We start from the raw sequence: 17,146 nt of genomic DNA, 5'->3' as shown, positions 1-17,146 counted from the left end.
GTTTATTGTCAGAGATTTGTCATGTCGCACCACGCAACATTCAGTGTAGACAGCATCACTGATTATAATGAGTTCTATAGTATTTTGTCGCGCCGCACTGCTCGCATCCGGTATAGACACGGTGTTAGAGTGTTCATTTTGTCAAGCAGTATAAATGATGTCTAAATGAGACTGCTGTTATCCCTATAAGATATGACTATAAGTTTTTAACCTATTTTAACCTTCTAGAGAAGTCATGTGGATGTCAATATAAGACGTTCAGAAGATGTCATAAAAAGACGTCCTCATGGGAGGTTATTTCAACGTGCGACAAAGATGTTGAAAACATCTTTTTATTTTTTATTTTATTGTTTAGGTCAATAAGAAGTTGAAAACAACCTGGAGTGAAACACTGAGGTTTGAAAATAAGAAACATCTTGCTTATGTTACTAACTTGTTTTTATCATATTCAGAGTATATTTTGCAATGCAAAATTTTATTGGTATAAAGATCCCGTAATTATTATTTGTTGATAAGCATTTTTTTAAAGTGGTGGTTGATTGTTTTGTTTTGTTTTGTTTTTCTAGGCTTGATTGTGTTTATGGGTTGCAGTCTAACGTGTTTTCACATAATTTACCATTATTCCACACCACTCTGTCCCTTCTCCTCTAAATGCGCTGATCATTTCCTGCTTTTATGAAGCCCCTCCCTCAGAAGTACGCAATGGGCTCAGATTGGTTAGCTGGTCCAGTGTGTTGTGATTTGCTAAACCGCCTCTAGTGCACATCTAAACGTCCCGCCCCTCACCTCAGCGCCATGTGCTCTGGTTGTATTGTTAACAATGGCGTCTATATTGCTAATCAATTTGAGCCGAATTGAGACACAGAGAATATTAGTGAAGAGGATCGTTCAGAATCTGTGCAAGCACGGCTCTTAATGGTATGTTTTTTGTTTGTTTGTTTGTTTGTTGTTGTCTCATACTTTTGATACGTTGTTATTTGTAAATGCTAATGCTTCTGTTAGCTGTTAACACACCCACTGCTCCGGGTGTGTGTTCACAGTGTGTGTGTGTGTGTTCACTGCTGTATGTGTGCACTTTGGATGGGTTAAATGCAGAGCACAAATTCTGAGTATGGGTCACAATACTTGGCTGTATGTAACGTCACTTTCGGCTTTTAATATACGGTTTTATCCTGATTAAAGCTTTAATACAGTCTGGCAACCGCACACACGCGTCCATGTTTAACGCTTCTCATAACTATGTGAAAATAAGTGTATAAATGGAACAGTTCATGTTAGAGCTTAGCTGAAAATCTGAATGAGAGAGGAAGAGAGAGAGAGAGATGCAGAGCAGAGCATGACGCAAGGAACAGTATTAAGAACCGCTGCTTTAGAACATTGATTTTGAAACTTGTGAATCCATTGGAATCGTTAGAAGACAGAATCGCAATTAATATATGAATAGATTTTTATGTGCACCCCTAGTTTTCTTCCTCTTCTCTAAAGCAGCACAGCATGGCCTCGCCCCCCTTTGTTGCATGTTCCCGGGGGCGGGGTTTATCTGGGTTTGTGATGTTACAAACCCGGGAAGTAACTCGTTGTAGTCCCTACGAGCCGTTTTTGTAGGCATTAAACTGCCAGAATTTAAAAAGACGATATCTCTGTTTGAACTGAACTTTCAGCAACCGCAACTTTGCAGATATTGTTTATGCTCAAACAGCAACATTAAACACTAACTAACATAAAAAAAGTGAAATCGCAATCAACCACCTCTTTAAAATTACAACATTAACATCCACCAGCCTGTAACTCTGCATTTATTATTGTTATCTGTTTTAAGATCTGTAACATTCCTCTGATGGATGACAATAAAGAGACACGAGCAAACTGCTACAAGAGCAACGTACACAAGCTTGATGGTTTGATCTATGTTACAATAATATGACATTGTGTCAACATTGCTTCAAAAATAAAGCTTGACATTCAAACACTATTACTCTGAGTTTGGTTTATTTCCTTACATACAGGAGTTTAACTAACTTAGAAGAGGGGGCTGAAAAAATACATTCTACTTGTGATTATTTTATTCTATTGAGTTACAGTATTTAACATTTGTTAAAAAAAATATAAAAAAAATAAACTAATCTGCATTAGTGGAAAACAAATGCTTAAATAATGTATAGCTGTGTTTGTATTTTACAACAATTCAATGTTAACAATTTTTCAACAATTCTACACAATCAGCCTCACATGGTTTGCTGATATGCAAGATCAATAAATTGTGAAACAACAGAAGGTCCTAGCAAATGATTTTATTTGGTCCACAGCTTTGACTCATTTATGTTCAAAAACATCAATTCCAGTATTTTTGTATTTGATCTTCTCATATAAAGAGCACATCATGTTTGCACAAAGTATTTGCTTTGCAGTGGTTCAGTTAGCTGAGTATGTAAAACATGTTACGACAGCAGTTCCAACTGACCTAAGTTCACATTAATCAATGTTTTCAAGCTGGACTAGATCACACACAGGAGAAAAGCATTACAACTCCCTCATGTGTTGTTATTGCAAATCAAGTCAATTTTTGTAATTTTTGTTTTTACATCATACAAATAAATCTTTGATTGTATGCTGTCATTAAAGCAATAAATCTTGCATTTGCATTTTTAGGGTGTGTGTGCAGACATCTACCACTTACATTTTATTTGTTCATGTTTTTGCAGTACTTAATCTAAAGTTTCCCCCAGTTCACTTTTCTCTCAAATTGTTGATAATTACTGATAATTAACTTTGTAAAGAATTCCAAAAAAGGGCCATTTTCACTAGCCTAGACTTTTAAATCTCATTACATATTACTTTATGATCCATCATTTATTATTATTATTTAGACAACTCAAACATCTTTTTTAACATATAATATAAATTATCCCTATGTGATCCCAAATAAACATCATGCAGCACACTAACATCCTGCCCAGAACTGTCAAATATTAACTAAGATAAAGACTTTGTTTGGCAAGTTTCTTCATATCCTAGTGTGAGCAAACTAACAGAATGGGGAAAATGGAATCAAGTCTTGTTTTTTTATGTCTCTGGATATGCTTCATTGTTTATGCATCTACATCAAATGGTAAGGCATTTCTTTTTGAAAAGAATTAGTAAATTATTACATAGAAATTACAGCAATGATGTCTTTTTCTAATGGTCTAACAGGTTGCACTGAGATCCCAGTGGTAGAGAATGCAGAAGTTGCTGAAACCTCAAAAAAACCCCACTACTCTGAAGGAGATACACTTGACTACATTTGCGGACTTGGCTATGCCTCTCTGATAAAAATCATCTATAAGTGCAACAATAATAAATGGACTAAATGGCGTGGTGAAAAATGTTCACGTGGGTATACATGACACACAATTTATAAATCAGTGGACTGCCGTAAAATACTTTTAAGTCTAATTGTATGCATTTGAAGTAACCTGAGTAACTTATGTAATAATTTCCTTGGCCTTCAAAGGCTGAATTCTCAGAATTTTGAAATGTATCTTTTGCTTCTGATTCATCATAAGTCAAACGCTGTGAGTCACCCGAAGATATTCCAAATGGTCGTTACATTATTGAAAGAGGTAGCGGTTTTGTTTTTGGAACAGTCATCAAGTATATCTGCAATGATGGGTGAGTATGTAAGTTTATATTTAGACAGAGTTATTTGAAAAAGAAATCTTATAACATGTTTTTTTTTCAAGCTTCCAGATAATGAGTCGATTTGACACCAGAACATGTCGGGATGGTGGATGGGACAATCAATTACCTGCATGTGAAGGTACTGAAAAAACTGCCTAAACTCTTAAAAATAAAGGTTTCAAAAGAGGGTTTTGACAGCGATGCCATAGAAGAATCATTTTGGGTTCCCCAAAGAACCATTTTTTTCTTAACGTGAAGAATATTTTAATAATCTTAAAGAAAATTTTCCACCATAAAGAACCTGGAATGTAATGGAAAGGTTCTTCAGGGAACCAAAGATTCCAATAAAGAACCTTTATTTCAAATTTTAAAAATTAATAAATAAATAAAAAAGCCCTATATTTTCGACAAAATGCAGGTGACATCAAATATTTCTTTACCTTGTAAATATCCTGGGTGGCCTGATATAACCATAATGGCCGTCTGAGCTCCTGAAATGTTTTTCTTTTTTCTCTCTCTCTTTAGAGGTATCATGTGAACGAAAAACAGCAGAGGGAAACATCAGAGTGGAGGGACTCCCTAACGACCCTGAGGACTTCATACGATATGGACAAAGGTTGACATTTTCATGTCTTGGTGAAGGACTGATTTTACGAGGACCGAAAGAAATCACTTGCCTGTCAAATGGAGAATGGAGCAGCCCATTTCCTAAATGTGTTGGTAAGGTCACAGATTGTAAACAACTCTCTAAGAGTAAATCAGTCTCATGTAAGACTAAATTTCACGCTAGATGACAAAAAGTCTATCTTTAGCCACAAACTAATAAAACGTTAGATTTCGCTCGCCAATGACTGAGTTAGAGGCTAAGAATAATTTGAAGAAGTATTTGAGAGGCTGGTTTCTTTGGTAGTGGGCGGGAATTCAGGAACACTGAATGATCAGTAAGGTGTCACACATCTACATTATAAAAATAAATGCTTCATTGACTGATGCTTTCAATTGTACTGTAACAGTTTGTATATATTTGCACATACTATTTTGCATATTGCAGCAAAATAATTTGAACAATTCTAAATTTTATATTATTTTATTATATATTTTACTACAAAATATTGTTGTATAATATTGTTCATATTTTATAATATTATGCGTCCTATTTTATAATATTTCATATTTTTATGGAATTAATTTATTATATTATATATTTTATAATACTATTTTATATAATGCTACATAAAATGCTGAGCAGTAATCAAAATAATTGGTTCACATACAGATAAAACTTCCTAATAGTATCATCTGTGACATCATCAGAAAACTTTGGTGACAGCTAGGAATTTTCAGAGCCAAATGCTGCCCCTACTGGTATATTACATAACTACTAAATACAAAATCCCATTATACCATATTCCTTTCCATGACACACAAAAAGAAACTGCCAATCAAACTTGCTCACCAGCAAAATAAGAAAGTAGTGTACATGACAAGCTCCCCTTTGTTAGGGCTCATTCTGAGGTTATGGTGTGGCATGAAATGATAGATATTAACAGGATTCTAACCCCCACTGATAGATCACCAAATACACCAACTTCAAGTCAAATTAATTATTAAAGCAAGAGAAAACAATAATGAAAGTAATAATAAAATTAAGGAGATATAACTTCAGGTTGACCCAAGGTCAAAATAACAAACAAAACAAACTTAGCGAATAAAATATATAAATAATCTAATCAACAGAAAACAAAAATGACAGAAAAACGTACCTGCCTCCCTACAAATAAACAAATCACAAATAAGGTCAACAAAATAAATGGCATTTCACTCCTATGCTCTGAAAGCATTAAAATAATACACAACAAATGAAAGTGGTCAATTCAAAGTTGACACAAAGCACAGAATATTGAGATCACAAATTAACACAATTATAAATGACAATTCACTTCTACATCATGATCTCTTGAGTGGAATATATACTGTATAGTAGCCTATAGAGCAAGTGTGAATGTGAAGTTTTAGCTCAAAATACCCCACATATAATTTTTTGCTTGTTAAAGGGGTCATATGATGCGATTTCTTGTTTTCCTTTTCTTTAGTGTTTTATGTAGCTGTTTGTGCATGTATACGATTTGCAGAGTTACAAAGCTCAAAGTCTCCCACAAAAGGATTTATTCTATCTAAAAAAGAATGCTGATCCAGACCGGGCTAAAATGCCTTATTAAAACACGCCCCCACATGTCTACGTCACGATGTGGAAATACTTGTGTAATGCTGCCCAAATGTGCGCACAAAGAAAGAAGGCATGGTTTCAGTAACCGCAGTAGTGTTGATGCAGCCATGTCAGGGAGACGCTGTGTGCTTCAATGCAAAAGCAAAAGCACTTTATTTGGCCTTCCGGAAGTAGATTTGTTTACAACAGAAAAGCACAACCCAAATGTTCGAATTTGTAGATGACAGTTTCGTGAACCTAGGAGAGTATAAGGCTGGATGTGCACAAAGGCTATTTCAAAAAAAAAAAAAAAAAAAGGTCAATTCCGACTTTGCTATGACAATCTGGCACTTCTGCCAGTGACTGTAAGTATGTTTTGTTATTAATTTAAGTATTTGCTATTGACTGTTCAAATGTGGAGTTTTGCACAGTGTAGAGTAACGCGTTGTGTGTTTGTGTGTGTGTGTGTGAGAGAGAGAGAGAGAGAGGGTCACATCACAGTGAAGTCAGTTTTAACCGTGGCTTGTGTACTGCAAATACATACGAGCATCATCACTGTGTCTGTCACGTGACTCTGCTCCCCTCTCAGGGTTGAACTGATGGTAAGACTAAGGACATTATTAACTGTCTTCATATTTACTTTGAAAGCTGAAGCTTACGATTATGGTAAGGGGCGTTAAATTTCCGACGCGCGCTTGTGGTGTTCGGCCAATCACAATGCACTGTTTCAGCTGGCCAAGCAGAGCAGACTGCACTTGTCGGAAGGAGGGGCTTTGTAGAAAATGATGCGTTTGAGAGAGGCGGGGCATAGAGGAACTACAATAATATACAATAATGTATTTGAAAAATAAGCATGTCCACATATTCTGTTACACCAAATGCACAAAATAATGATTTTTAAAATAGCATCATATGACCCCTTTAAAATTGACACTTTAAGGGTATGAGTCAAAACGTGCCATTTTTGTGTATGTCCCTTTAAATGCAAATGAGCTGGTGCTCCCAGTCCCTTTTCAGAAAAGGGTGGAGCTTCAAGAGCTCATGCTCTGGCATACCGGTAACAACAAGTAGAGCATGAGTAAAGTTAGCTGTCATTAAACTGCTCTGCTCTGCTCTGCTTTATTCCATTAAAACTCTAACACCTATCTTTTAATAATGATTGAATATTATTTCTTCATATGCAGAAGTTACCTGTGAGGGGGAACAACTCATCAATGTTGACATTTTAACTGGACATCCAGGTATCATTTCACCTTATAAACCTGGACATGTTTTAGTTTTTCGCTGCACTGATGTGGACCTGAAGATGCAAGGACAACGAGTAATTGAATGCCTGTCAAATGGAAAATGGGATCAGCCATATCCGAAATGTGAAGGTATGAAACAATACTGTAATAATATTATTTGCTTTAAACATTTTACAAAATGTTTAATGTATAAAAATATATTAATTTTATTCTTTATACAAAAAAGTGAAAGGCAATGTTAACATCTATGTGTTATTCATTAAAACATCATTCATACATCAAATCTTCACACATGAACCCTGTCCCAAACTGGCAAAGACTAAAAGATTTTGTTCAATGTATTTCTTCATCTCTTAGTGAGTTGATTAACAGCTGACTAGCCCCAGTCAGCAAAAAAAAAAAAAAAAGTATATATAAATATATATATATATACAGCAAAAAAATAAAAATACGACATGCTGGTACAGTATGGCATTAACCATTGTGGCTGTTGTGCAAAGTAAATTTTGTGAACTTATATGATTATCAAATATAAAACCTTTAGGTTTAATACTTGACCTAATATGTTAAGACAAATGACAACTTCTGATGAACGGATAAATAAGTCCAGATGCAGAACACTGAAATGACTAGAATATCTTCTCTCTCTAGATGTAACGTCCTTTTCTTATCCATCAGACTTGTTCTTAAAGGGTAATGTTATGTCCTCAGTACTATTAATCAAATGGTAACACGGGTCTGTTGCTATTCAAAACAGAAAAAAAAAAAAAGAAATTGATTTGTTAAAATAACAGAAAACACATTTTAGTTGGTTCAATTAAAAATAAAAAGCTCTTATCTAAACACTGTTGTCATGAACTGTCTTAAAACGAAAAACCTTCATACAAAAGGAAAAAAGTGTGCATAAGTTAACAAAAATTCATCAGCACACACAGCAGCCTCGGCAAGATTATGAACCTTTTGCTCATTCAAGTACTATTTTATCTGGCAACAAATTCTTAAAATCCTCAACTAAAACAAGTTCACGAAGCTGCTCAAAATGAGCCGTTTTGCTGGACTAGCACCACTTATCAAAGAAAACACACTTTTCATGTGCATACTCAACAAAAGTTTGATTGGCAGTTTTTTTACGTGAACGAAATTTTTGATGATAAGTTTTGGGGACAAGCTCATAGGCCCTTAACACGGCAGACTATCATCAAGATCAAGCAGAGCACACTTCCTGAGCCTTTCCAGTTAAATGACACTGTAAGAAAAGAGGCCAGACCTCTTTTGGCCAGCACAAAACCACAGCAATGCATTCAAAAGCGCCAAAATATGAATCTACCTCTTTCTCTGTAAATGGTGGCATGAGGTTGATTTGTCTACTAACATCAAATCTGCAGAAGGCATAGGCAATGAAGAATTAGAGGCCTGATGTAAATCCTGACCAGTCTGAATAGGAGGTTGTGTCTTAGACTCACTGGGCAGCCTGCGACTAGCCTGTGTCTACAACTGACACTGCCTAAATCACAAAGGTTGTGTAGTGTGCTCTTGACTCTTAATTTCCAAATCAAGCTTTATTTTATTTTATATATATTTTTTTTTTTAAATTGGACAGCGAGTTTTAAATCTTCTGTACCTAATCCAGTAAGTGAACAAAGCACATCACCACTTGAGTCCTCCTTTTTCTCTCTCGTATCTACCTCTGCACCCTAACATTCATTTATAAAGCCTGTCTGAATTTATATATAGTTTTTGTTCATTTTCTATGAAAGTTCATTGACCATAAAACCCAAATGTCCCTAGTGAAAAATAAATATACTTAATTGTATTTAAAATATATTTATTTCATGATAAGTATAATAAAAATAGATTGACATGTCTATACTAACTGAAAATACATTCTAAATGTAGTTATTTCATGCTTTCATCCAGCACAAACAGTGCACTACAAATTCATTTGTAAAATACTATACTTTTTACAAATATATTTGGGGAAGGATGAAATATATATATTCATCGTTAAGAAATTACACTGGCTAGGCTCTTAATTCCATCTAAAACGTGTTTGAAACTTGTTAAAAGTGATTTTAACACATAAATTCCCATATAAACTAACTGGACGGAGCCTTTGAAAGAGTTGACCTGTTATGATTAAATGTACAATACAATACACTCTATTTGAGTTCTACTTGAGTATAAAAAATAGTATAGATAAAAATAAATGTTTTGAGTTGCAAATAATGATAATAATGATGCAGTACTTTCTATAGTTATGAACTTTACCTTTTCAATAATTTTCAATTACCTTTTCTCAATTAACTTTTCAATAATTTAACCACAAAATGGTGCTTTTCACAATTTTGCATGGTTGCAAAGCAGCTTTACATATGTGACCCATGGACCAAAAAAACATTTTGAAGTAGCACGGGTGTATTTGCAATAGCCAAAAATACATTGTATGGGTCAAAATTATCGATTTTTCTTTTGTGCCAAAAATCATTAGGATATTAAGTAAAGATCATGTTCCATGAAGATATTTTGTAAATTTCCAACCGTGGATATATAAATTTAATTTTGATTAATATGCATTGCTAAGGACTTAATTTGGACAAATTTAAAGATGATTTTCTCAATATCTTGATTTTGATTTTTTTTTTTTTTTTCACCCTCAGATTCCAGATTTTCAAATAGTTGCATCTCTGTCAAATATTGTCCTATCCTAACAAACCATACACCAGTAGAAAGCTGGATTTGTGGCCCATGGTCACATATAGTAGTTACAAAAGTAAAGATATGTAAACAATATAGTCGTGGATTTGAAATGGTGAAAGAAATTCACGAACTTGATCAGAATGTTGATTACTTTAGTGTATTCCCAATACACTCCAATGCACCTTGACCAACACACTTTTTTCCATTAATGGTTCTTAATAATTTCGTGCTCTATAAAGGCCGTTTCACGTTTATTTCCACGCACCGCTTACTGCGCCTATATTAAAACCTTTTGGCAATTCGCAGTCTTTAAGTCCATATAATTTGTGCTGTCATTAATGGAAAAAAAACTGTTTACTTAGTAGTATATGTAACCATTTAGACTACAAAGTAACCGCAGTTCATCACAGGGCATCATGTCTGCTTTGGCGGCGCATCTGGTAAAGTGAGTGCACGTGTGTGGCAGCAACCCGGGTTCAGATCCAATCCGCAATGTTTCCTTCAGCTGATGTTCTCTCGATAACTGAGTTGGTTGGTATGCTGGGGGTGTCAGTGAAAGGCAATTTCTTAAGCTGTGCCATTATTTAAGAAGGTTATTTTATTGCATTAGAAGCACACAATAATTGTGCCATTAGCCCACTTCAAGTTTACTTGGAATGCCATTGCAATGCATTTTAAAGCCACTAAAAGTAACCCTAGTGGGAAAAAAAAGAAGAAGTATACTACTATTTTTCAGTATACTTCAAGTGTGTTAATGATTAGTTAACTGATTAGTTAAGTGTGCTATTTTGGAACAACTAGTTTTGTACTGTGTATTTTAGTTGTATTTAATGGTTAGGGAGTAATTAATGGTTTTGTACTGTGTATTTTAGTGGCCTAATGGTTAGGGAGTTGGGCTTGTAACCTGAAGGTTGCAGGTTCGATTCTCGCGCCGGCAGGAATTGAAGGTGGGTATTGTGAATGAATAGCACTCTCTCCACCTTCAATACCATGACTAGGTGCCCTTGAGCAAGGCACTGACTGAACCCCTAATTGCTCCCTAGGCGCTGGAGCAATGGCTGCCCACTGCTCTGGGTGTGTGTGTGTTCACTACTCACTGCTGTGTGTGTGCACTTGGATGGGTTAAATGCAGAGCACCAATTTCGAGTATGGGTCACCATACTTGACAATACGTCATGACTTATCTTAACTTACTTTTATATGCTTAATTGGATCAACTTCAAGTACACTTTATGTACATGCCTATTTACATGCTTGATTAGTGATATTAAAGTGTACTTTTTTTGTATTTCGAGGACATTACAAATTAATTATGAGTGTCTTTGAAACACACAAGCAATATACAACAAATGTATTATTTTTGAGTAAAAATATGCAAATTTTTCCCCAATGCTGAATCCACTTTTTAAGGTCATTACAATAAATTCATAATTTCAATGACAGACGGAGACACATTATTAACAACGGTGTTTATTTAAACCTCAAATCGTTTTAGCATTGCAAAACATAAAATACACCGACCATGTTTTTAAATAAAAATAACGCTGAAAGAAACAAACATTAAAAAAAAAACATTTTGTAACAGCAGCAACACATAAACTCCACTTTTTTGCTGAATTTGATTTAGATTTTTTTTTTTACTTTATTTCGAACATGTAAAATAAATACAATAAAACAAAACAAAACAAAACAATACAAAACAATTTTAAATTATACATGTCCAAAAAATATTGCAATTCTATAAAGAATTGCGGTAACACTTTACAATAAGGTGTCATTTGTTAACATTAGTTAATGTATTAACTAACATGAACAAACAATGAACAATGCATTTATTACACTATTTATTAATCTTTGTTAATGTTAGTTAATAAAAATACAGTTGTTCATTGTTCATTCATGTTAGTTCACAGTGCATTAACTAATGTTAACAAACACAACTTGTGATTTTAATAATGTATTAGTAAATACTGAAATGAACATTAACTAAGATTAATAAATGCTGTAGAAGTATTGCTCATTCTTAGTTCATGTTTACTAATGTTGTTAACTAATGTTAACTAATGAACCTTATTGTAAAGTGTTACCAGAATTGCTCTTTGTTACATTCGTGCCTGATGGGCGCTCACACATCAGATGTACTTGTGTGGGGAAACTCCGCAAGAACGATTTTGTTAAAGTAAAAGAGGTAAGGTCAGAGGGCATGTTCATACAACTTTTTCTTTTTACTACATCAGACTGTAAATATCCTATATTAAACCCATACTACTTAATAGAATGAACATCGTGATTAGCAGTGAGGAATTGTATCAGTATGTCACATCAATATTGCTTCCAGTTTATTAGTCAAACACAGTATACAACAGAAGTGAGTACACCCATGTAGCATCATTATAAATCACATGATACAACACTATTCAAGTTTAAAAGTATAGTATTTATAGTACAGATCAGGCTAAATTGTAATGTAGACACATGCTTTTTCTGTAAAGCTGATTTGAGAAGTTAGAGTACTTTAATAAGGGCATAAAGTGAAAAAAACAGCAGCGGCGCACTGACCCTAGACTTGGTTGACATCACCGAAACATCCAGTGGGTTCCCTTGTGACATTTCCTCTTCGTTCTCAACAGCAATGATGGGGACTGCTGCCTTCTGCACCTGGCCAGGCTCCTTTTTCTAAATGCATTAAAAAAAAGTGTTAGTGTGTAGTTAGTGTTAGTGTTATGGTTTTTCATTAATAAAACAACCAAATAAATATAAATTAATAAATATAAATCAACACACCTTTATACAAACCCAAAGCAACGTTAAGATAAGTGCAAGTGGAAATATAACACAAAAGACCTTTTTTGTAATCCATATTAAGAAAGCCTACTAGAACTAGAACTTTCAAGACCCAACTCGTATTCTTGTGAAGCATAATGACTCTGAATCAAAGGCAAACTGAAATTTAATGTTATTCATTCTGCCAATACAGTCTGAATCAAAAATGGTGACACGCTACATTACATCTAACATCCTTGGATATCATGATGTCATTCATGTGGTGTGAAAGAACTAGGGATGTGCAACAGCGATCGAGTGCTCGGCCGTGACAGCGATGATCGATCATGAAAACGATGATCGTGGGAAAAAAAATAAATAAAATCTGATTGGTTATAGCAGCACTTTGGGCGGCACCCTGAGCTCTGATTATTTAGCTTGCAACAGCATGTGGTTCAAAGTATAGACGTGAGAAGAGAGAGAAGCTTGGCTTTGAAGTCACGTAGTGATGTCTGGGTTAGCTACATACATATCTGATTCATCTAATAAGGATGCGTTAGGATGTTAGCATTTATTAACATGCTGAATGCGCTGCATATTACCAGTGTTTAGTTTCACGCTCAAATGCAAAGCCTGAAATTGACTGAGTTATTTGAGACGGTCTTATTGCTTTTAGATCTTTTTAAAAATACTGATCCTATAATAATGCAGCAGTGATTTTTTTTTTTTTTTCATCTTATTTGTTCAACAGTAGGCATGCTTCAATAAAAATTGTTTTCGTACTTCGTATGGCTTTGAAAACACGCGATTTTAGGAATCACTTGATAATGTAGATGAAAATATAGCACAAATCTGCCATAAACATTACTGACATAAGCATTATAATGAGAACTTTATAGAATGTGAAAGCTATAGTAAACCCTGTCCTTGCCAGTGTTTCAACGCACTGTTGAAAGGGCATCACAGTGGGAGTGCTCTCTCTCTCTCTCTCATAACTGAAAGTTCACTGGAATTTCATAAAGATAGGATTATAATGAGAACTTTATAGGATGTGAAATCTATAGTAAATTTCGTCCATTGTTGAAAGTGCATCATGGCGGGAGCGCTCTCTCAATTCAATTCATATTGCTTTATTGGCATGACATACTTAGATACATATTGCCAAAGCATTGTACATAACAAAAAAAAAACATAATATACATCCATAAATAAACAAGTCAAGTCAAGTCACCTTTATTTATATAGCGCTTTTAACAATACAGATTGTGTCAAAGCAAACAAAAATATATGCAAAACAAAACAAAACAAAATATATGCAAAATACATACACACATACATATATAAACATTAATGGTACTACTAATGCACACTCTTTACTTCTTTGTTTGTGGCATTTATAAATATGTTGTGCTACCAAAGAGGAAGCAGGTCCTTCACCAAGTAATATTCCTAGTTTGTCATTTTCATGGAGTGACTGGAACTCAGGAATAATCTGCTGTATTTGATTGTACATTGCGTCTCTTAAGGACGTGTATTTGTCACAGTGGAGGAGGAAGTGTTCCTCCGTCTCAACTGATCCAGATCTACATTCGTTACAGATTCGCTCTTCTTTAGGTAACCACGTCTTTTTATGTCGTCCTCTTTCTATGGCCAGCTGGTGGTCACTCAGTCTGTACTTTGTCAGTAAATGTCTGTGAGTTATATTCCTGACTGAGACCAGATAGTCAGCCAGACTGTACTCTCTGTTGAGTTTCAGATAACATTGGAGACGACTTTGGTCTTTGGCTTGTTCTTTCCCATGCTGTATGTATGTCTCCTTCTCTTCATTCATAATTTCTTTGATTCTTCTATGTTTTTCAGGGTTGGTGATATTGAGTGCTTTGTTAGTCAGATCTGACACCATTACACAAAGATGACTTTTTTGGGCACTCATTTTTTGTGTTTTTAGTGCTTTACAATGAAGAGAATCTTCAGAACTAGAGTTTAAGTGGATCCAGAACTTTAAAACTCTTTTTTTAATGATTAGATTTAGGGGGAGACGGCCCAACTCCGATCTGCAGGCGTTATTAGGTGTGTTTCTGTGGACATGAAGGATGCTTCTGCAGAACTCTACATGCAGAGCTTCTAAAGGGTGTTTGTGCCAATCTTTATGGCTGTAGTTACTCGTTGGGCCCCAGATCTCGCTTCCATACAGGGCAATAGGCAGTATGACACAATTGAAAATCTTTGTCCAGATTCTGATGGGGATGTCTATTTTGAATAACTGTGTTTGTATGGCGTGCAGTGCCCTGCGGGCTTTTACAAGTAATGATTTTATTGCCAAATTGAAATTTCCAGAGGGAATTAAAATCAGACCAGGATAATTATATTGTAAAGCATGTTGAAGTGTGGTGTTGTGACTCATTTTGTTGGATCAGGTCACATTTATTAATGAGTGTAGTGTGTGAATATGGTCAGGCGTTCGATGTTTAGGGAGGAAGCCAATTTGAGACATTGTGCTGCTTTAAGAAAGATGAAATCCGAGAGTTGATTATAGAGAAAAATACTTTTGCCAAATTACTTGTTACACATATCCCTCTGTAGTTATTAGGATCTGTTTTGTCTCCAATTTTAAAGATAGGAGAGATGAGTCCTGTGTTCCATACCTCAGGAAAAACACCTGAACTCAAAGTCAAATTAAAAAGTTTGACTAATGCAATCTGAAGTTCAGGAGAGCTGTTTTTAAGCATCTAATTTTTTTATGTTGTCAAGCCCACAGGATTTCTTACATTTGAGGGATTTCAGTTTTCCACTAAGTTCTTGTTGGGTTATTGGATAGTCTAGTGGATTTTGGTTGTTTTTGATACATTATTCAAGAGCATTCAACTGGTTGGGATTATTCAGAGGGTCAATTTGATGTGTATAGAGCTTCTCAAAATAATCTTTCCAAATTTGACCATCTTGTATGGCTTGTTCTTGTGGCTTTGTATTGTTTAGTCTGTTCCAAGTACTCCAGAACTGACCCTGATCAATTGTGTTTTCGATCTTCTGAAGTGTGTTTTTATAATAATACAATTTCTTCTGTCTCAGTGTGTTTTTGTATTGTTTCAGAAGTTCTGAGTGCTTTAAGCGTAATTCTGAGTTGACTGGATCTTTGTGTTTTTGATGTGAAATTAATTGTAGCTCTTGTCTTATTGTTTTACGGTCATGGTCAAACCAGTTTTCAGAAGGTTTTTGTTTAGTTCTATTTTTGTGTTTATATGTGGTAGTTTTATTTAAATGAGCCTTTTTTTGCTATATTTTCAAAAATGTCATTAATATCTTTAATTGCTAAATTTATTCCTTTCCAATTATTATCATATGCTGAATTGTTAAACAGTGTTATGGAAATGACTATTATGACTCTCTCTCTCTCTCTCTCTCTGTCTCTCTCTCTCTCAATTCAAATAGCTTTATTTGCATGACAAAAATACATTTTGCATTGCCAAAGCATTAAGACAACAAAGAAAATGGTTTATAACATATGAACATTTACATTAGAACTTCTGAACATGTATTTATATATTATATTTATAACTAATATGTAATATATAACTAAAATGGAAATGTCATTTACACACACACTCCCTCTCTCTCTCTCTCTCTCATCATAATCTAACAGTGTTCTAATCATGTGTTCATGTTTTCATGTCATATTTTTATTTTTAACATTCATTTTCATTACAGTCTTCAGATATTTTCATTATCTCCATTACGGCCATGCCTCGCCCCCTGCACACATCCCGCCCCCAAGTACTCGATTAATTGTTTTTGAAACCTATCGATGATCGAAATAAGAAATTGCCAAAAATGCCCATCCCTAGAAAGAACCAGTTTTTGTCAGGGCTGTGTATGGTTTGATCAATGGTTTAAATTTCAGTCTAAAATATTGTACTGCTTCAGATGACCCATTTGTGCTGCTACATTTGCAAGAATAACAATTCATCTAAAAATAAACAAATATACTTAAAAAAAAAAAAAAAAAACCTTTCAGAAAATGATGGTTTACATCTCGCAAAACACTAAAACCCATCAATTAAATCAATGTGAATTCTACTTACTTAACTTTAGGCCCGTACTATTGCAGCCATCTTGTTGACTTTGACATCCCAGCACTCCACGCTGGCTTTGCTCTGAAAAGATTGATTTTAAAAACATATGCAGGTATGAGTTTCAAATTAAAAAACGTATCAAATATCAGTCTGAAATGGTAACTCCTCGAGCCGCTTTGTTTACCGGGGCTTCGGCTGCATTATTAAACTTAATTAGCATCACATGGATATGCTAGATGAAACTGACGAAGCGGATCATAAATAACGATTAACACAAAGTTTAAAACTACTGTAATATAGTGAATAGGTCGGTTTGTCTTACCTGTTGCTTTAGTTTCTGTGGCTCGAGTGTCGGTTAGATCTGTCAGCCGTCTTCCTGGTTTAAAAGACAAAAATCACCGGACTTGTTTGTCTGTGTCCGACTGAGAAAGAAAAAAATATTTTTTATTTTCCCACTGACAAACTGTGGTGTAAAACACTGCATATTTAACACTTGCCATTGA

The 17,146-nt window shown here is 34.7% G+C and overlaps 1 protein-coding gene across 1 annotated transcript in view; it reads left to right on the top strand.

The window, feature by feature from the left end:
- Nucleotides 1–2,967: 2,967 nt before the first annotated feature.
- Nucleotides 2,968–17,146, top strand: part of LOC131531015 (complement factor H-like) — a 37,596-nt gene continuing 23,417 nt past the window's right edge. The window contains exons 1-6 of the mRNA XM_058761564.1: nucleotides 2,968–3,109; nucleotides 3,193–3,372; nucleotides 3,546–3,651; nucleotides 3,723–3,799; nucleotides 4,186–4,380; nucleotides 7,051–7,242. Of these exons, the coding sequence (XP_058617547.1) occupies nucleotides 3,034–3,109; nucleotides 3,193–3,372; nucleotides 3,546–3,651; nucleotides 3,723–3,799; nucleotides 4,186–4,380; nucleotides 7,051–7,242 (826 nt within the window). The 5' untranslated portion in view covers nucleotides 2,968–3,033. The remainder of the gene's footprint in view (nucleotides 3,110–3,192; nucleotides 3,373–3,545; nucleotides 3,652–3,722; nucleotides 3,800–4,185; nucleotides 4,381–7,050; nucleotides 7,243–17,146) is intronic.

Source organism: Onychostoma macrolepis, chromosome 22, assembly GCF_012432095.1.
Source record: "Onychostoma macrolepis isolate SWU-2019 chromosome 22, ASM1243209v1, whole genome shotgun sequence".
In the NCBI taxonomy this organism is placed as follows: Eukaryota; Metazoa; Chordata; class Actinopteri; order Cypriniformes; family Cyprinidae; genus Onychostoma; species Onychostoma macrolepis.
Note: the sequence above shows the minus strand (reverse complement) of the source record. Positions and strands in the feature narration are given on the sequence as shown.